This window comes from Macrotis lagotis, chromosome X (assembly GCF_037893015.1).
Source record: "Macrotis lagotis isolate mMagLag1 chromosome X, bilby.v1.9.chrom.fasta, whole genome shotgun sequence".
In the NCBI taxonomy this organism is placed as follows: domain Eukaryota; kingdom Metazoa; phylum Chordata; class Mammalia; order Peramelemorphia; family Peramelidae; genus Macrotis; species Macrotis lagotis.
The window spans coordinates 351,633,733-351,655,455 of record NC_133666.1 but is presented as its reverse complement, the minus strand read 5'-3'; the positions used below and the strand labels follow the sequence as shown (position 1 = coordinate 351,655,455).

General features: G+C 32.3%; 1 protein-coding gene across 1 annotated transcript in view; it reads left to right on the top strand.

Moving 5' to 3' along the window:
* DNAH5 (dynein axonemal heavy chain 5) overlaps positions 1–21,723 on the top strand; it is a 302,769-nt gene that overhangs the window by 127,307 nt on the left and 153,739 nt on the right. Inside the window, exons 31-40 of the mRNA XM_074202020.1 lie at positions 1,712–1,875; positions 7,066–7,222; positions 7,690–7,902; positions 8,922–9,146; positions 10,712–10,884; positions 14,917–15,095; positions 15,526–15,713; positions 17,216–17,410; positions 19,375–19,509; positions 20,576–20,683. Of these exons, the coding sequence (XP_074058121.1) occupies positions 1,712–1,875; positions 7,066–7,222; positions 7,690–7,902; positions 8,922–9,146; positions 10,712–10,884; positions 14,917–15,095; positions 15,526–15,713; positions 17,216–17,410; positions 19,375–19,509; positions 20,576–20,683 (1,737 nt within the window). The remainder of the gene's footprint in view (positions 1–1,711; positions 1,876–7,065; positions 7,223–7,689; positions 7,903–8,921; positions 9,147–10,711; positions 10,885–14,916; positions 15,096–15,525; positions 15,714–17,215; positions 17,411–19,374; positions 19,510–20,575; positions 20,684–21,723) is intronic.

Sequence of the window (21,723 nt, the reverse complement as noted above, 5' to 3'; positions counted from 1 at the left end):
ATGGGTGAGTGGAGTGACAGATAATCGCAACAACTAGTATTTCTGATGTAATCCAAGGTTAAAAATGCCTGATGTGCATTTTTTTCATTTGATTCTTAAAATCGCTTCTTAAGATATGATTTGGCATCAGCAATTTTTGAATTTGAATTTCATTTTAGACAATTATTAACTATATGATCCTGGACAAGTTACTTGGTTTCTCCTGGCCTCATTTTCCCCATCTAAAGAAAATAATACTTTACTTACAAGACTGTTAAGTAGATAACAAATGAAAATTTATATTCATATAAACATATTATACATATGTTTTATACCCATATAACATATATATGTAAATGATTTGAGAAACAAATTGAAATATGGATGCTAGCTATAATTATTATAGTGTATGTATATGACCTTTGTTTTCCTGCTAAAGAGATAGGTTCAGAGAGGCTAAATTATTTGTCTAGCAAAGATTACAAGTCTAGTAATAAATAAAACTTACATAAAACTTTAGGTTTTAAAAGTGCTTTTTCATATACATATATATATATATATATACATAAATATATGTATGCATATACACACACACCTACATATGTGTGTATATATATATATATATATTTCAATTATAAAGAAGATGAAACAGATTAAATACGATTTAAGTGATTTACTCTTGGTCACATAGATATTGCCATCATTGAAACACATCTTGCTGACTCCAAGGCCAACATTTTATTCATCTTAGCACTTAGCTAATATTTATGTATTAGAACCAATTAAAAAAAATTTATTACATAAAGTTATTGAACTCAAGTTTTATTCATCATGAAATTCAAGGACCTTCTGCTCATAGCTTTCAGGAAACCTTTGGGTATGTCTGATGCATGGACACATGCTTAGTCTATTTGGTTCCATAAACCTGAAGCACCAATTGTGTCCTTCTTAGAAATCAGTGTTATTTTTCATCAGCCGTTCTTATGCTGAACCATCTTTGTGGACACAAGAATTCCAATGGCCCTTTTCTCTTCAATCCATAGCTTTAATTCCCTCACTAAATCAGGCCATTTGGCTGACTTTTCTGTTATGGACTTCTGCTGGGGATTTTCAATTAAGTTTCTTCAGTCTTAGATTGTTTCTTTAGGTGGAGGAGGACCAAAGTGACATTCAGCAGCATGATTTCCATCCACTTTTGCAAAGTGGATCACTTCGAATTTGAATTCAGCACTGGAAGAAAATCTTTTCTGAGCCATTTCTGAACAGAACATGGGAAAATATAACCCAATATACCAGTAACAAGTGCAAAATTATGAGCATAAAGACAAGAAGTATGAAAAAGTGGGAAATGAAAATAAAAAAAATCTAAAACCACTGTATAAGATGTTCCCAGTTTTTAGCTCCTAAATTTTTTGAAAATGGGTGAGTCTTATACATGGGCAAATATGATACCTTGGAATAAGAAAGTAGAGATCACTGACCTATTACCAGGAGGGAGTGATGTGGTACTTATCAAATATGCTGAGAATCCTAGGGTTATAGATTTATTGTAGGAAGGGACCTTTTCCACTCTCCAGTTTTATCAGAGATTCGTGAATTTGGGTATACTATTTTTTTGGTGGGGTATACTATTTAAACAAACAAAAATTATTAGGAACACTAACTCTTCACAAGATACAGGAGATGTTATAGAAATCTGTATGAATTCACTTTCTTTTTTTTTTATTCATAGGAAGCCAAGTGCTTTTCCAATATAGATAAATCCTGGGTGAAGATCATGACCCGGGCACGTGAAATGCCAAATGTGGTACAATGTTGTGTTGGAGATGAAACCATGGGACAACTATTGCCACATTTATTAGATCAACTGGAAATCTGCCAAAAATCACTTACTGGGTAAGACTTAAAGCACAATTAATATTTCTAGGACTCACATGATCTGAGAACTGGAAAGTTCTAAGAACTTAAAAAGATACTTTCAATATATATTGATCATAGGTTCAGTTTAAGTTTGATTTGAAAGTTTTTAGCTACAGAATTAACACAACATTCCAGTATCTATTTAATTATACATAATAAGGGAACCAGTAGAGTGGTTAATAGCAGTGGTGGGAATTAGAAATACCTTGGGTTCAAGTCCTGCCTCTGATGTCTATTGGCTCTGTTACCATTGACAATTCACTTGGCTTTTCAGGCTATCAACTAGTCTAGAATTCTATAAGCTACAATAATTTGATGATTTGGATCAGTATAGGGAGATTCCATGTAAGGAATTTCTCCTACTGAAGAAATCTAGGGGTAGGCCAAACAAATGAACAAAAAACCAAGAACCTAAAACAGACAAGCAAGCAAACAAAAATCCTACCACTACACAATGAATGCCAAATTATATAGTGCAGACTCTTGTGTTTAATAGGTGTTAAATAGATTGTTTGATGAATAATTTATTGATGCATTTGATCAGCTAAAGAAAACTGTCTTTCATCAAGCCTTTCAAAGGTATAAGAGTTTGTGAGCAGGTAGCTTCCCTGAAGGGGAAATGAAACAAACACTTTGAAACCCTAATCTCTCTTTAGATGACTATAAATTCTGATCCTCTTGATATTGCTTTCTCAGAATCATAAAAATGTAGGTCTTAGAGGCACAAGGGACCTTAAGCAGTCATCTGAATTCAGTTCACATACTTTTCAGATACCTTTTTGAAAAACATTCTCAGAAGGAATAAAATGTTTTATGATCTATAGAACATAGTGTATCTGAGTAAGAGTGAATACTGTATGGCTATGGTTTAAGGATTGCATGTAAATTAGATCTCAAAGTAAGTATAAATTTGCTAGTTTAATTGGAAGAGCAGTTAAATGGCTCCTAACCTTTTACCATGATTAATCAAGATAAAGTTATGCAGAAAATTAAATAATGTTTTTGGAAATACTATATAATAGTTGTATTCTAAGACCTAGGGTGGTATAGTGCATAGAGAACTGATCTCAGATCCAGGAAGAGTTTGGTTCAAACTTTGCCTTTGGCACATGCTGGCTATGTGATTTGACACAGCTGCTCAACCTCTAAGTGACTCAGGTAATTCTCAAAGAATAGAATTTGCAAAAAAAAAAAAATTGAGATCTGTATGAGGGAAGAATGTTTCCTCATTGGACTTTCTCAACACTGATCAAGTCAGGGGTCTGAGTCTTTAAAAATTACTAAAATAGTGAAAATCTAAATATATCTTTGAATGTTGAATTTTTCATTAGCCTTTTAAGTGACACATAATTGCTTCACAATGATCAATAACAGAAATTTTGTGTTTCATAATTTATTAATGATTCATATTCTTGGATACAAACAGGACCATAGATAATTCCCAATTTGTCTACATTTTTAAGTTATGCTTTTATACCAATGAGAATTTACCTTTTAATGAAAAGAATCATACTCACTGAAAGATCTAGGAACTGTCCAATTCTCCTATCTTGTCATCTGCTGAGATGCTATATCTCACAAACCAATTTCAACATAAAGCTTCAAGGTTTCTTATAGAGAGTTACTAAGTCAATAAATATTTGGTGATAGACTATAGAATCATAGAATCTTAGGAATAAAAGGAAACTCAAAAGTCACCTTGTTCAATTTCTAACAGAAAAGTGAATTTCTTCTTTTTTATTCATGACCAGTGATTAACAATCTTCTGTTGGAAAAATTCCAGTGACAAGCAGCTCACTCAGAAGTAGTCTAGGCCACTTTCAGATCTAATATATAGAAACTTTTCTTAGTATTGTGATGAACTCTGTGTTTTTGTAACTTTCCAAAATCTCAGAGTTGAATTATAGTTTAGATGTCCAACTTGAACCTGGATATTCTTGCATTTAAAGGTTTTTAAAATATTACAGTTTTCCATTCCACACTATAACTTTCTCCATTATGGTTTCAATATATTAAGGGTCAGTATAATATGTTAAATGGGAAGTTTTGGCAAGCTGCAGACAACATGTGAAGGCCAGCAGATGACAGAGAAAAAGTTTAGAAATGTATAAAATATATACATGATATTATATAATATCAACTTATTTTATCTTCCAACACTGTAAACAATTCATGAAAGAAAAATAAAAAAATTGACTTCTCTGGAATGAATGAATGACTAAAACTTTATACAGATTTTATAGATTTCAAAGGTACCATACCCTAAACCCCTTTGATATGGAAGGAATAACTGTACTTTATTCTGGTTGTCTGTCTGAGTCTGTCTGATCACTTTCTTATTCACCTTTCTTAGATCTTTATCCAGGTCCTACCCAATAACAATGGGTGTTCCCCAAAGTTCTGTGTGGAGCTCTCTTTTCTTCTCCCTCTCTAGTTTGTTAATCTTATCATTATCATCTCTCTGGTTGATTCTTATGTGTATATATATATATATATATATATATATATATATATATTTATATTCCTTATCTCTTTCCTGAGTGCCAGTATCATATAACCAGCTGTTTTTTAAACATCCCAAGCTAGATATTCCATGGGCTACTCAAATTCAGCAAGTCCAAAATGGAGTTTGTTTTTCAAATACCATAGGATGTTCAGGAAATTTCATCAGGTTTAATAAATTTAGAAAAGCATACATTTAAAATGTTATTCACAAAACATAATCAACTGAACTATTATAATTGGTTTCTTTGGCTTAAGTCCCTCTCTTGCTCTTATTTTAATCTCTCCTTAAATATCTCAAAAATGATTTTCCTAAAACATAGGACTGATTATACAATCCTCCGTTTCAGTAAATACAGGCAGTATCTAACTGCTTCTAGCATCAAATAGAAAATACTCACTTTGGTATTTAGAGCTCTTTGCAAACATGACCTCCTTCTGACCTTTCCAGGCTTCTTCAAATGAAATCAAATGAGATAATATTTGTAAAGCATTGAGCACAGTGCCTGGCAAATAGCAGACTCTTAATAAATGCTGTTCCTTTCTTTATACTCCTTCTGACACTTTATTCCCTTCTGCATACTCTATGATCCAGCTACTTGGCTACTTGCCTCTCTTTGCATACAGCCCTCCATCTCTGGACTCTATACCTTTGTATTGACCGTCTCCCATGTCTGAAATATTCTCCTTCCTCACCACTACTGCTTAGATTTCCTCACTTCCTTCAAGATTCAGTTCAAATCTCATATTCTGGAGGAAGACTTTCTTGGTTCCTCCAATCTTTAAATGACTTCCTTCTAATATTACCTTCTATTTACAATAAATATATTCTAGGTATGCATAAGCATTTGCATATTATCTCACCCCATAAAATGTGAGCTTCTTGAGGAAAGGGTTCAAGTGCCAGAAGTATACTTTTTTGACTAATTTTGTCAAGCTGCTTTTTAGAAAACATCTTTCTTGATGTCTTCTTATATTTTTCTTACCTGTCATTGTTAAACTTTTAGAAAGATTAATGGATATTGTTTGCACTTCTTTAGAATACATTTATTCTTCAACCCCTTGTCATTTAGCATGTATTTCTGATAGTGCAGTGGCTAAAGTACTGAAACTAGTTGGAAAGAGCTGAGTTCAAATGCTGCCTCAGACACTCATCAGTTGTATGATCCTAGACTAATCATTTTACCTCCCTTTACTTCAGTTTTCTCATCTGTAAAAATGAGGATAATGACAACTGTTGCTTCATAGGTTTATTGTGGGAACCAAATAGGATAATATTTTTAAAATGTCACATAGCATTTGGCACATAAGACTCATTTTCTTCCTTTTCCCTCTTCTACTCTATTAAAATGAACCACTTCAAAATAGTATCTTCCTTATCAAGAAGTGAAGTGGATAATTTTCTATCCTCTAACCCTGTTTTGCATTTGACACAGAAGATAACATATACTCCTTTCTTCCATTTTTTTAAACTTCTGTAACAACACAATTGTATATGTTTATTCTTGTTTTTATAACATCTTTCTCTTTGGACTTTTTGCATGATTTTTCATCTATTGAATGTGGTCATTCCTAAAGATTCTGATCCTCATTTCTTTTGACATTCTTTACCTCAGAAATCTCCTCTACTTTTAATGTGTGGCATTTTACAGATGACTTGTCACTAGAGATCTTCACCATTTTCACTTTGCTTCAACCTTTCTCCAGAATTCCAATCCTCTTTCCAATTGCTTATTATACACTTTCATTTGAATAGCTTCCACTACTTCGAATTTCACATGTCTAAAACTGAGCTCATCATTTTGTTCTCAAATCTGTCTCACTCCTCTCTTCACTATTTCTGCCAACAATACTACTACCTTCTCAGTAAGTTGTCTTTGATTCCTGTCTTTCATTCAAAGCAAACATATAGTTAGTTACTAGTTCAGCAATTGAATTCAATAAAGATGCATTAAATACCCACTGTGTATAAGTCTGTTAAACACTGGGATATAAAAATGAAAACTGCAGAATCTCTGCCATTATGGAGCTTCCATTTCACTACAAAGAAAATAAAATGTACTCATTGTAACATAAAGTAAAAATTACACGAAGGAAAAAAGAGATGCTGATGAATTGTGCTGGGAAAATTTGAAGAGGCAAAGAATACTTTAAGTCACAGACATAAAGAAAAACTTCATAGAGGGGCAACACTTAAAATAAGCTTTGAAGGAAGAGAAAGTTCCATGGATTCAATTGTAGGGAGAAGTGTTACATCTAACTACTCTGCCCACAACCATTTTTGTGCTGACAATAGAAAGAGTGCCTGCATGAATAAGGAATTAAACACAATAGAGACAGTAAATGCTTGTACAAAAACCAGAAGCAAGATTTTGACATGGTTAAACCAAAATATAGACATTTTACTTCTGTATTATGTAGAATATATATGATTACTAAATACCCCACTCAAAAGAAGTAGTTTGTAATCAGAATGTAGAAAGTTTGGATTGCTGGCACTAGCAACTAAAACAACAAGAAGCAAGATGCAAGGTGAAGATTTTTTAAGTCATAAATTTCAAAAACCACACCTACTTTACATATCCATGAAAACAAATAGGTTCCCAACAAACCAAATTTAAAATGTGTTTAAATAATTTTATATTTTTTTCTCCTAACAATCAGATATTTGGAGAAAAAAAGACTTTCTTTTCCTCGTTTCTTTTTTGTTTCTGATCCTGCTCTTTTGGAGATTCTTGGTCAAGCCTCAGACTCTCACACCATACAGGCTCACTTGCTGAATGTGTTCGACAACATAAAATCGGTCAAATTTCATGAAAAGGTATGCTCAATTTTGGTTCTTAATGATGTTTTTTCTTATTATTATGATAAACAGTTATTACTTTTTTGTTTTTTTGTTTTTTGCAAGGCAAATGGGGTTAAGTGGCTTGCCCAAGGCCACACAGCTAGGTAATTATTAAGTGGCTGGGACAGGATTTGAACCTAGGTACTCCTGACTCCAGGGCCGGTGCTTTATCCACTGCACCACCTAGCTGCCCCACAGTTATTACTTTTAAGCACACAGATTTTTAGACTATTTAAGAACACACAATTGAGAATCTATCTTGTTCAGTATAATTTCAAAATTTTAAGTATTTTCTCTTCTGATAATTCTAAATCTTACTCTCAATTTCTTATGGTGAAAGATTGAGGAAGGTTGAAATTAAGGGAAAAAAAAGCAATAAAGAAAAAGTCAGTGCATTTATCTTTATTTCTATATGATTGTACTTTTTTCATGTCTTAACATAGATCTATGATCGTATTATGTCAATTTCCTCGCGTGAGGGTGAGATGATTGAATTGGATAAACCTGTGATGGCAGAAGGCAATGTAGAAGTTTGGCTTAATTCTCTCTTGGAAGAATCTCAGTCCTCATTACATCTTGTGATTCGCCAGGCATCCACAAATATTCAGGAACCAGGCTTCCAACTGATTGAATTTCTTTCTTCCTTTCCTGCACAGGTCAATAATTGAACTGAGAATGTTTTGTGTAGAATATTCTTTCCAAATCTCTGGAAGTTATGTGTTGAGTTTCTTGAAAAAATAGTGGAAAAACAAAGCTCAAATATCAGATTTTCATGAATACAAAGAGGATAAAATGTATTCACACATTGCCTAAATATATTTGACTAAACTTTTAAACATGTATACATAAAAGTTACTTTTGAATTTTGTGTGTTGTAAAATTGAGTTAAACATAAAACAGAAATGTGTGTCCTTTGCTCTTAAAACATTTTTTCATATTACCATTTAGTTTTTCTAACAGTTCTGTCTCAATGTATGTTACTCATAAAGGTTTGTAAAACATGTTTATTGATAGAATGAAAAACCAACATACACCAAATGGTTTGTTTTCCTAAGAAATGTAATGTTGGTTGCTTCCAAATGGAAAGCATTGCTTTACCTGCTATAAGGTCATAAACAGGCAGGACATTGATCTTCCCCCCAAGCAATTTATCATGATCTAAGAGAGATGAGGGTTAGACATTTGAAAAGAGAACAAAAGTTTTAAAGATAAAGTAAAAATTTGAAAGTACAATATGAAAAGAGACATCTATAGAGAATTCAGTCCAAATATGTCCTGTACCATATGTCTATATGTGTGCACACACACACACATACATATATGTATATATACATATACATATGCATATATATGTCTATGTGTGTTTGTGTGTGAATGTGTGGGTGTGTGCATATCAGTAAAACAATTATTAGGGGAGCATCTGTAAGAGCATCACTTTAGGTTTCAGGTTAGTCAGCATCAGAAAATGACAAACTTGAATTATTAGAGAAAGAATTTCCTATCAATATCTATGATTATGTCTTTTGCCTAAAGATCTTGTGTGAAGAGGAACCCATTATTTTGCAGGAAAAAAAGGATTTTCAATTTATATTGATAAATAATACTTATTTTCTAGGTAATTCTGTTCAGATATCTCTATATAAAAATGCTTACATTCACTTTTTGTTTCCATCAGGTTGGATTGTTAGGAATTCAGTTGATATGGACAAGAGATGCAGAGGAGGCACTCACAAATGCTAAATTTGATAAAAAAATCATGCAGAAAACAAACCAGTCTTTCCTAGACCTACTGAATACACTGATAGACATGACCACAAAGGATTTAAGTTCAATAGAACGTGTGAAATATGAGACTTTGATTACTATTCATGTCCACCAAAGAGATATCTTTGATGAACTGGTAAATACTTCTAGTAACTCCACTATCTACTTAATTTTACTTTAATTAAATCAAAATAAAAGTTGATATTTGGTTTAAGACTTTGTAGGATGATAAACAGCTAATTATACTGTTTTTTCCCTTCTCAGTTAGTTGTATACATTTATCTGTTAACTGTGAAAAGGCTATATATGGAATTTCCATTTTAAAAATACACTGAAAAATTTGCCATTCAGTTCTTATTCTCTGTCTTTTTTTTGTAGGTTTGTCTGTTGCTTGTCTGTCTAACTGTCCACTTGTCTAATAACTCCTATCTTTTTGGGGATGAGGGGCTTCACATCTATGATTTCATTAGCATAGTGAATTCTTCTTAATTGCATTATATCTATCAAAGTATATCTAAACATTTAAAAATGTGTATTAAATAAAAGCATCTTGATTATTAATGTTACTAATAAGAATGTTTTCATTGTTAGTGGGAAAATTTAATAGGATATTTAAAGTTTTTGTTTAATAAAATTTAAATATAGTTTTCCAGTGTTAACTCACAATATGTTATGCTCTAGATACAATATTAACTTTATATTTTTAAAAATTGATAAGCATAGAAAAGTTTCAGAAAAAGGAAAAATGAGCAAAAAAGAAAGGAAGAAAATTTGCTTTTATGAAATCCTCCATTATGTATGGAAGGTGACAGCTCATATTTCTATAATTAATGAAATACTAGTTCTTTTTCTAATGTTTATATTCTGTCCTAAATGTCATGGGATCATAGATATAAGATCTGAAAGGACCTTAGCGATTATATTGGCTAAACTGCCTCATTTTATATATGAGGAAAATGAATTCTAAAAAGGGTACGTGTTTTGGTTAAAGGTCACCAATGTATAGCAAGGGACAGAGCTGGCACATGAGACTGGATCCTTCAACTTCAAATTCAATCCTTACAATTTAAACAATGTCTTCCATTTTAATATCTATGCAGCTAGATACAGTGAAGAATTAAATAAAATCAACCCAGAAATAATGACAGTAGTTAGCATATTACTCTAAAAATGATAATATATTTTAATACTTGAGTACATATTAACCCTTAAATAGATTTGGGAATCAAGAAGATTTGGAAATTAGATTTGTAGTAATTTTAGATTTGCTTCTTTCTAGTGTAAAAGTCTAGTAGTTCTTTTAAAAAACACAATTCTTATCAATTTTTACTCCAAATTAATATTGTGTTTGTTTCCTTTTGTATGCTAAAACATAAGATATTTTTAGTCTGCAAGAATTATATTTTGTGCATATATTTGTGGAAAGTATTTTTTTATGTCTTAAACTAATTAACATTTATATTTTGCTTATTGCAAAGACATGTAGTTTCATTGAATGTGTGCATGCATCTTGTTTAAGGATGCTACTCCCATTTCTCATACTATCCCCATAGTCTGCAAAAGGTTTCTTTGTGATGATGTGAAATTCCCATAATTGTAAGGAACCCTTTACTACTCTTTGCAGCCCAGTCAAATGTTAATTTATATGTTTGAAATAGATTGCTCTCTCTTTTGTAATCATGTATCTATTTTAAATTTTAGTGTCACATGCATATCAAGAACCCTACCGATTTCGAGTGGCTGAAACAGTGTCGATTTTATTTTAATGAAGACTCTGACAAGATGATGATTCACATCACAGATGTCGCTTTTATATACCAGAATGAATTTTTAGGCTGCACTGACAGACTTGTCATAACTCCTCTCACAGATAGGTAATGGAAGGATTCTGTGATTTTTTTTCCTCCTTTCTTCTTTTCAAAATGCTTAGGGGCTTTTTATTATGTCTTCAGGTTTTATCGGTTCTTTTGTATTTGAAGTCTTTGAAACCTAGACCTTTTTAACATTATATGTGAGTTTTCCCATATATTTTATTCTGGGTAAAGATAAAAATTTCATCAGACTTACCCAGGAGGAGTCCATACAAAGCAATTTCAACTATGTCTCAATTGAGATAAAGTTAAAATGACCTTTGTGGAAATTTAAGGGTCAGAAAGATGAATCTTTGTTTTTATAGAAAATAAAGCTACTCTTTGTTTTTATAGAAAAACTCCGAACAAATCACAGTAGGCGTGGACCATCATCTTATTGATTTTGCCACTTTGTGCCATCTTATTAAAACATCCAAAGTGTCATGTGGGCAAGGAAGCAATAGAATGCAAATGAATATAAGATATAATAGGAAAAAAATACTGATCTGATGGTCAAGAGACCTGGATTCTAGACCCAGATCTATCCCTGGGCAAGTCATTTAGCCTATTTGGGCCTCAGTTTCCTAATCTGTAAAATGATGAGGGTACAATTGAGATTTTCAAGGATCCCTTCCAGTGCAACAATTCTTTAAGCCTATGACTCTGCCTTAAACTTTGTGAAGTCACGTAGATTATAATTCTTTTGTTATTTTGTTATTAATTCCAAATAAAACAAGCATATATATGTATATAAAGCATAAAAATAATTATTTATTGTCCATCTTTATTATGAACCACTTGATTTTCTTTTTTAAGAATCTAAGTTCTTATGAATTTACATAATAGAATTTAACAGATTCTTAAAAGGAACAGCAATCTGTGATAGCAAAAAAGCAATATTTCTAATAATAAAGCAATAATTGTTCATTGCAAAATAAATAATTTTATACTGCTTCTAATAACAAAACAATAGCTCTTTTCTCTTAGGAGTTGTCTTTAATAGATCTTATCTGTGCTGTTGGGGTTAGGCAGCAGCTGTTTTAATCACCTTTATTGAATAAGATTGTTTTTAGTTAACAAGATAAGACTGATCCTTGCAGTATATTATTGTTTATATATTTACCTGTGATAAGTTTGGGAGAATACATGCCAGGCAGAAGTGGAAAGATGAGTGGATAGAAAAGTAAAAGAAATAAGGTAACTTACTAACTCAAAATTTGGAGGAATGAATTCAAAAAGCACACTTTTTGTTCAAGTCCTTGTAGAAGACGTAGAAATGATAGGAGGTAAAATCTTTCCTCTGCCCCAGAACTAGTTCCATTTAAGAGAAAGGAGAAAAGATTTGATCCAGTGAATCGTGGTTCTCCTTGTTCCCTTTCCCTCTCCTTGAAAATCATATAACTTACATTTAGTCTTTCTTCCTTTTTCAGAGAGAAGATAATTCCATCCTCTATTCCACCCCCCCAAAAAAAAAACTTGGTTTATTCCCTCAGGCTTTTGTTCTAATTACTTTTCTTCTGAAATACAAATAAATCAGTGGTTAGTTTAATAGTAAGAGCTTTCTTTAGTAGCTACAATGTGAAGAAAGGTGCATATGCATTGTGAGGAAGATTCTCCCTGAAAATCTTTGAATAATATCATCCAAACATGATTCCAGTGCCATTTGGCTTACTTTATTTTAGATTCTTCTGAACTCATGATAGTTTATGTAATATTGCCATGGGAGATTTTGTGCTAAAGAGATGGGCTTCTGATGCAGTGAGCAGTTTGGTATCATTTTAGGTAAAATATAGTTTCCTAAATCTCATCTATTCACTACCTTAGAAAAGAATTATAAGTATCAGAAGTGAAGGGTTTCATAAAGACACTTTATCTGTTTAATAAATAATATACACAAAACTAGAAAACTATGTATCTATCCCTGCCTCTTGAGCTCTACAAATTCCTGATTTATTTGTAATATTGTCTTCTAGTTCCTTCCTTTTTAATTCCTTCTCCTCCCTTTCTTGTTGAGAACTCTGTCTTTTTACCTTTCCTCTTCCTATTTGTATCTTCTATTTCTATTTATCCATGTTATCTCTTTATCCCAAAAGTATGAAACAAAACAAAATTCTGTTGTTAGACTGTGATTAACATAACCTTGCAATGCTGTAATGGAGCCAGCTTATATTGTGTCTGGAGAGTCGATTGTTAAAATTTTAGCATGAGCATTTATACAAGATAGAGGAAAGTTATAGGGGAAAAAGTCCATATATATTGGAAAAGAGAGCAAAAAAGAAATATTAGAAAGGGGTGGAAGAGACAATGTACTGGGGAGAATAGAGGAAAAAATGCACTCATGTGCACATAATGCAGCTACATTTTGCATACATACATCTGTGCTGTCTCTAAAGAGGACGTGAAATTGCTCCTACCTTGGGTATTTGTCACTGGATGATGAATGATGCCTCATAGTTAAGGCAGGGTTATTTAAGTAGCTGTCTCAATGGAAAAAGCCCAGCATGTTCATGCACTTAGCACTTAAAACATTATCATTGCATATTGAGATAATGGCATGTAAGTTGGTTACCTTTTTCCCTTTATAAAACAGAAACATTCTTATCAAAGTAGTGATTGAAATGTACATTAGCTGATTAGTCAGTGCTTGCTAGTCTCTAAGTAATCGCTGATTTCTGAAATTCTACTATAAATGGGAAATTTAGCAGTTCAATAAGGGGTATATTTCTTTCTGTAATGCAGGGAACAAAGCAACATTTCCTAGATGTGGGATGAATTGAAACATAGAGCCAGTTTGGATCTGCTAACTAGCAGTCAGGCTCTTTATTTAATAGATGCATTTTCTCTGTGTTTTCCTGTACAAAGTATTTGCATTTTAATAAACACAATTTTTCATAAAAATAGGTTTTGAATAATACTGATGATGGAAGTTGACCTCATCCTTTTTACTTTTACATTTCTATTCTGGAATATTCTATTAAAACTTAAAACAGCATTAAGACTTTTGGGACACCCTGTGCATATATTTTTTATGTGAATATGTATATACAAATAGAATATATTCCATTTCCATATATATATATATATGTACAATATATTCCATATGGCTATTCCACCTGCATGTGTATTAATTTTCACAAATTTCATAAAAATTAAATTATGAATATAAATGCAGCTTTAAAGTTTGATTTGTGCTCCATTTGTGTAGATCATAACCCCTTTGCTCTCTAGCAAACAAAGAAAGATCTCTGTGAGTTGCTTTTCAAAGAAATATATCATACTGTGGCCACTCTGGTGATAAGCCTATACATATTTAGCTGAAATGGAGGGGCCACATACTGTGTGCTTCTGAGTCCACACTGGAAGTCATTCTGTGTATATTTAATTGGAATCATTCTTCCTTTTTAAGAAGTAATCACTATTTTTATGTAATACCAGTACCAAATATTACTCTGTTTAAATTGTTTTCTTTCACATTATATTATTTTGGAACATTTTGTAACCATCCAAATTTTACTCAGTGCTGTTTACCACTTTGAACCATCATGCAAGACCACTGTATAGGAATGTGGGAATGTGTTTGTGTGTGTGTGTGTGTGTGTGTGTGTGTGTGTGAGAGAGAGAGAGAGAGAGAGAAACAGAGACAGAGACAAACAGACAGACAGACAGAGACAGACAGACAGGCAGACAGGCAGGCAGACAGAGAGACAAATAGACAAACAAGCACAGAGAGAATAAGAGAGCCTATGAGTCAGAATTACCAGGAAGGAATGTCCATTTGGAGATGACTTACTCATATGGGCAATGCCATCTAAATTAAGTAAAATCAAAGATTTTAGAGTTACAACGGACCATAAAGATCATCTAGCATATGCTTCTGATCTGGGAGACATGAAATTGTGACCCCATGTCTTACATGTTTAAAATTATATATCTAAAATCCATATCTTTTGGCTCCCATGCCAGGGCATTGTTCCTCATTTTGCATTACTTCTCTATTCTATTTCTCCACCACTGTCAGTATCAATCATATTTCCCTCCCTCTTTCCATCTCTCTAGGTGTTATATCACGTTGGCTCAGGCTTTGGGAATGAGCATGGGGGGTGCACCTGCTGGCCCTGCAGGGACTGGCAAAACAGAAACTACAAAAGATATGGGAAGATGCCTTGGTAAATATGTGGTGGTTTTCAATTGTTCAGATCAGATGGATTTCCGAGGACTGGGAAGAATTTTTAAAGGTGAGGGCCAATAGTCAAAGTACAATAATGCAAATAGTTGGTTTTTCTTTTTTTTAAAGTATTTTTAATGATTGAAAATTTTTAAAAAGTATTTTTAATTATTGGAAATCATTAAAAACTAGAGGGAATCTTGAATTGTACTAAGGTGGGCCAAATGGACAAACATTATCAATATCACCAGTCTATTATAGAATTTCTTTTGAGTTGCTAGATCTGTGCTACTGAAGGGTCCTATGTCAGTCATCTTCCAGAGCCAATTGCTTTGTTCACTTTACTCAACTTCTAATTCCCCATACACTCCTACTTTATTCCTGAATGAAATGAATTCTGATTTACTTTGACAGCAGCCTTCTTCCTTTATATAAACCCTTATCCTTAACTCTCTGATACTATATATTAATCAGATTTTCTGTTTAAATTCCTTTCTAAGGGCTGGCACAGTCAGGGTCCTGGGGCTGCTTTGATGAGTTTAACCGTATTGATCTCCCGGTATTATCTGTTGCTGCACAGCAAATCTCCATTATTCTGACATGTAAGAAGGAACGTAAAAAGAGTTTTATTTTTACCGATGGAGACACTATACAAATGAACCCAGAATTTGGTCTTTTTCTAACCATGGTAAGAAAACATAAAAACAACTGTTGAACTTTTTGCATTATGATCACAGCAACAATGTTTTCACTTAAGAATATAATTTTAGTGCCTTCTCATAAGTAGAAATTGGGAGTGCGGATTTTAAGATTCATTCATATATGTATATTTATTTGGTTGCTCCTAACAGAGTGATACTAGTTAAATCATCATTTGAGATCATTTTATATACATCTATGTATATATATATGAATTTATGTTTGTAAGTATATATATATAATACCTACATAATATATGTATATAAAATGTATATATGCATATTCACATACACACATATATGTATGTATGTTTGGATAGATAGATAGATAGATAGATAGATAGATAGATAGATAGATAGATAGATAAATAGCCGGCCTCAGAGATAGAACTAAGTTCAACTTCAGATTCTGTCACATCCTGACTTTGTGACTTTAGTTAAGTCAATTGAATGCTTTGTTCCAAACAGTTCACTCAGATTAAATTCCTGATTTGGTTGATCTATGTTGGAAATGTAGATACCTTACTTGGATATACCTTTTTTGTTGCCATCACAGATCTAGCTAATTAAGAAACATATGCACATTAGTCATGCTTGATGGTCCATAGAATGATAAATCTTATTAGTGACATAATATCAAAAGTTGGAAAGAACCTTAGAAATAATTTCATTCAAGCCCCTAATTTTGTTGATGAAAAGACTCAGTGTTTGAAAAGTCAGAATTGAGACACAAGTCTTCTAACTGCAAAATCTTTCCCTAATTGATAATAATTACCAATTTATTGCATCATATGTCTTATTTTAAAATATTGTTTTATGTACTTAATACTCTATGCTGATAGTTTATAAGAGAAGAACCAAGTTTTATTTTATCTTTGCTTCTAGTGAATTGTTATTAACAGGAATTCAACCTCCAGAAATTTCTTTCTTGGTCACAACAACTCAAGTAACCACTAAGCCATGGAAGTGTTGTGAACTATATCAGTGAAGAGAGCAAATTATCATTCTTTTACAGATTTGAAGCATATCCCTGATGCTTCATTCAATACTTTGCATAGTGGATATTTGTCAAGGATTGAGCCTCACTCAAGGAGAATCTTTAATAATTTAAATTTGATATTGAAACAAAGACATTCATAAGTCATTTAACAGTTATCAGAATGAGAATACCTAGCCATAGCTGGAGAAATATGTTCAACAAGAATGGCTGTTCAGAACCATTGGAGATAATTCATCTGAGTGAAGCTTCAATCCAGTTCCACTGCCAAAACATCTCAGAGTCCTTCCAGCATCTTCAGGATGATTTGATCTCAAGTATATTTTGAGGAAGTTACAGAAACAGTCTAAGCCTTTAGTTCATGAAACAAATCCTTGAGGACATTCTCTATACTTTTAAAGGAAAATTAAACTAACCTGCATGGAAATAAAAGGTTATTTTATTTCTTCTACTGTAATGTTTAATAATTATTATATTGAAACCTCTTTTGTTTAGAACCCTGGCTATGCTGGTCGGCAGGAACTACCTGAAAACTTAAAGATTAACTTCCGTTCAGTAGCTATGATGGTTCCTGATCGTCAAATTATAATTCGGGTGAAGTTGGCTAGCTGTGGTTTCATCGATAACATAGTCTTGGCCAGGAAATTTTTCACGTTGTACAAACTGTGTGAGGAGCAGCTCTCTAAGCAGGTGTGATTATCCAAAGGTTATTTTACATCAATGAATCACTTCTTATCTTCAAAGTTTTATTTGTTGGAAAACTATGTATTTGTAGGATTTAATGACAGTCTCAATAGGCAAATAAACAACTACAGTAATGATTTCTTGCAATCACATTAGACTTTTCAGAGGGACTATTTAAAATGTAAAACATATGTATGCCTCAGATATAGCTGTCCTGTGAGAGAGCTAATCTTAGAGCTGTAAGAATCAATCCTATATCTCACATGTACTGTCTATGTAATCCAAGGTAACTGAAAAGACCAGAAATTGCAGAGAAAGTATCACCCTGAATAGGTAGAAGGAGATTGCTTATATAAGATATATTTTATATAAAATATATAATATAATATAATATAATATAATATAATATAATATAATATAATATAATATAATATAATATAATATATTTTAGAAATAATAGGTTAACATAGAATTATATTAATCATATTAAGTAAAAAATCTGATGATTAAATATTTTAGTGTTATTTATGATATAATTACACTGCATATATTATAAATTATGAATATTATTTATTACTATATTATATAGTACTGTACATATTTGGGGGAGGGAGAAAAGGATTGTATTGCTCTTATGATTTCATTAGTAGATGGAATTCCCACAATGGTCACTTCTGCTACATATGAAGTTCACTGGCTCCCCTGTAACTTATAGTCTTAAAGAGTCACTTAGTCACTCAAAGGTAACTCGCCCATGGTATACAACTAGAATATGTGAGAGACAGAATTTGAACACTGACTTTTTTGAGCTCATAACTTCTTTCCCCTCCCAGATTTTCTCTTAGCCAAATTCAGAATAAGCATTTAATAAATGTTGAATCAAGAAATTATTACATCTATGTATTCTCAACCTCTGCTGCCAAATCATATAACTTTAGTGCTGAAAGTGACCTAGCAGATATTGAATCTACACCCCTGATTTCTTAGATTTCCAGATAATAAGGGCCAAGATGAGGCTGGAGCCAGTCAATTTTCAGTATTTTTTTGTAATTTGGACATCAGCAAATGCTATAAATCAAAGCTTGAGTTATTATTTTGCTAATTTTCTTAGGTCTAGACTTCTAGACTTAAGAATGCAATGGGGAAAATATGTTAATAATATAGGGGTTTGATTGTTAAATGTTTACTAGCATACTCTGTCCTAGAACAGGCACAGAAAGTTAGGTTACTTAGCCAAATGACATGTAATTGGTTAGATATATAGTCAAGTTTTGTACTTAATCTACTTTAACCTTCATACTAGCATCCCATATTCTGCTTCTGTCTTTTCCAAAGCTTTGTATCAAATGAATACACAATTCTAAGTCTTTCCTTTGTCACTGTAAATCATGCTACTAAGATCTTATTTGGTGCATCAAACCTTGGCAATGCCTAACTCCCAAAATGTTCTGTTTTTCGACCCAAACTCTTCATTTTTTTCTCACCTTGCTTTTATTTTGACTATCTTCTTCCTTCAGTCCTGTTTCTTCTAAATTTTTTCTCATCTTGCTGTCACTAATGCATCTAGTAGCTTCTTACTTCCTTTGTTGTAAAATATCCTCCTCTTCCTTCAAGAGGAAAGTAAGATTCTCTGCATGTTAGGGAAATTTCCTTAAATATTTCCCCCCCCATTATTGTCATTCTATTAACATATTTCCTAGTTTCTCTAGAATTCTTAGGATTCTTGTACTCATGAAATAAATTTCATAAAATAGAACAAATTTTTGTTGTTTAATGTTCTTTATTTGCTTTTCAAAATATTCTGTGTGAAACCTGTGCTTAGAACCAATACTCTATGTATGTTTATCAATGAATAATTGTCATATAATCACCATTACTCTCTCAGGTAATCATTCTGATTAAATTATATTTTTCTGAAAGCTATTATTGAAATAATAAAAATATTTAATAAAAACCCTCTAATTCTTTAGGTACATTATGATTTTGGACTGCGTAACATTTTATCAGTACTTAGGACTTTAGGAGCAGCAAAAAGAGCCAACCCCACTGACACAGAAACAACCATTGTCATGCGTGTGTTAAGAGATATGAATCTTTCCAAACTGGTAAGCTTTACAGATGGGCATGTTCCACTTACTTAAACACCAGTTCAATTGTTCAAGCACTAGGAGCTATTAGAAATGCTTATTAACGATGCTAATTAGAAAGCTCTTAATTGCTATAGAAAACACTAGGGGAAATAAAAAATAATATTGTCCCCAGGAATAATATTGTATTCAGTATGATCTATACTTGCTGTGACTTACAATAGTAAATGAATGAACATGTGTAAAGTTGTCATAGCAGGAAAGATTAATGATGAAATTTTATCAATTGGGGTCCTATTTATATTTCTCACTGCAAACTAATGATATTTTTATTTATTTAAAGTAAAAATACCCCTTCCCCTTCATTGCCGATAAATATGATAAGGCAGCAATATTTTTAAATTGTACAAGTGTGTAAGAAACTTATATTTTTTTCACAGCAGAGAATGAGGGTCAGCAAACATTTCTATACCCTGAGAGACACAATTGATAAAGTCAAAAGGCAGACTGCTATAGTCTATAGCATTCTGAATTTAGAGTTAGAAAACCTGAATTCAAATGTCACCTTAGATACATACTAATTTTATGACTGGGCAGCTCATTTAATCTCTCTTGTCCAAAATTCCTACAGTTATAAAATGAGGAGGTTGTAGTTGATGTCCTCTAACATCCTTTCCAGTCTTAAATCTGTTTTTTCTTTAAATTCTTTGTTCTTACTTAAATGAATAGATGTTCATCCTTCATAAAAGAAGTATAAATTAAACTCTTATTTCCTCAATTTACTATTGAATGCTCATCTATTATAACTATTAGGATGTTTTTAAAATAACTGGAGCACAAATAAACAAAGCAATGCTAAAAATGTTTTGTGTCATATTTGGAGGTGGTAACAGTTGTCATTTTTCTTTGATTTCTGGGAAGGATGGTGAGAGTATATAAGTTCAAAATAAGATGGTATATGTATTTAATAATGATTGTCAAGTATGTAGAATTCTATAGGACTTAGAGAAAATCTATATTTTTCTGGTAAAATTACTTGTCTGATGTTGCATTCTTTTAATTTCTTTTCACTTTTTTCTTTCAGATTGATGAAGATGAACCCTTATTCTTGAGTCTGATTGAAGACCTTTTCCCAAACATACACCTAGATAAAGCTGGTTATCCTGAACTGGAAGCTGCAATTGATAGAAAGGTATCAATTGGATATTGGTGTATATATTTGCATGTGTATATATACATATGTGTGTGTGTGTGTTTGCAAGGATTTGTTTGATATTGTTCATTGAATTAAATGGAGATCCGCTCAGATCCCTATGATGATACCACTGACTCAAAAGAAACTGTGTCATGCTTTTAGTTATTTTTTTTATGAAAGTAAGAAATGGTTTTATATTAAAGTAAAGCAGCTTAAGAAATCAGATGACCTGAGTTTTAATTTTTGACTTTCTCACTTAAAAACTATATGGCCTTAATGGAAAGGATCACTTAATCTTTCTGGGCTATTACCTACAAAATGGTGGTGATAATGGCTTCTATTCATATGTCACAAGAAAGAGGAAATAAATACACATTTATATAATTTATATGCATTCATATATATATATATATATATATGATTGGGTATGGACCTTCCAGATGAAGACACTGCCTCTAGCAAAGCAGGTCAATACTGTATATGCAATTTATAGTCTAAGAACAATAGTCTTGTATAGGGAGGTTAAGGGGAAAAGCCCAGTAGGTGACTCATATGGAAATGTCATTTGGAAATGTTTTATTTGTTTTGTTTTGTTTTGGCAAAGCAATGGGGTTAAGTGCCCAAGGTCACACAGCTAGGTAAGTATTAAGTATGTGAGGCCAGATTTGAACTTAGGTCCTCCTAACTGCAGGGCAATGCTCTATCCACTGCTCCAACTAGCTGCCCCATCATTTGGAAATGTTTAATAAAATAAATATGCAATATAGCATAGATAATATTAATTTGTGGTTTTCTGAGTCAGTATTCAGACTGAAGGGATCTGTATTTACCTGAGTTTGGCACCACCTTTCTAGTCATTTTACTTCAATGCTTCTTTACCTCAGAGATGAACACCAGATGCAGAAAAGTAAGTGTAGTATATAGAAAACTCAAAATTATTCTATCAGTGTTATTATTCTTATAAGTGAAATTAAGCATCTATGATATCAATATTCCTCTCATTAGGGATTTTCCTTATCCTTTTCCAGAGGGGGAAA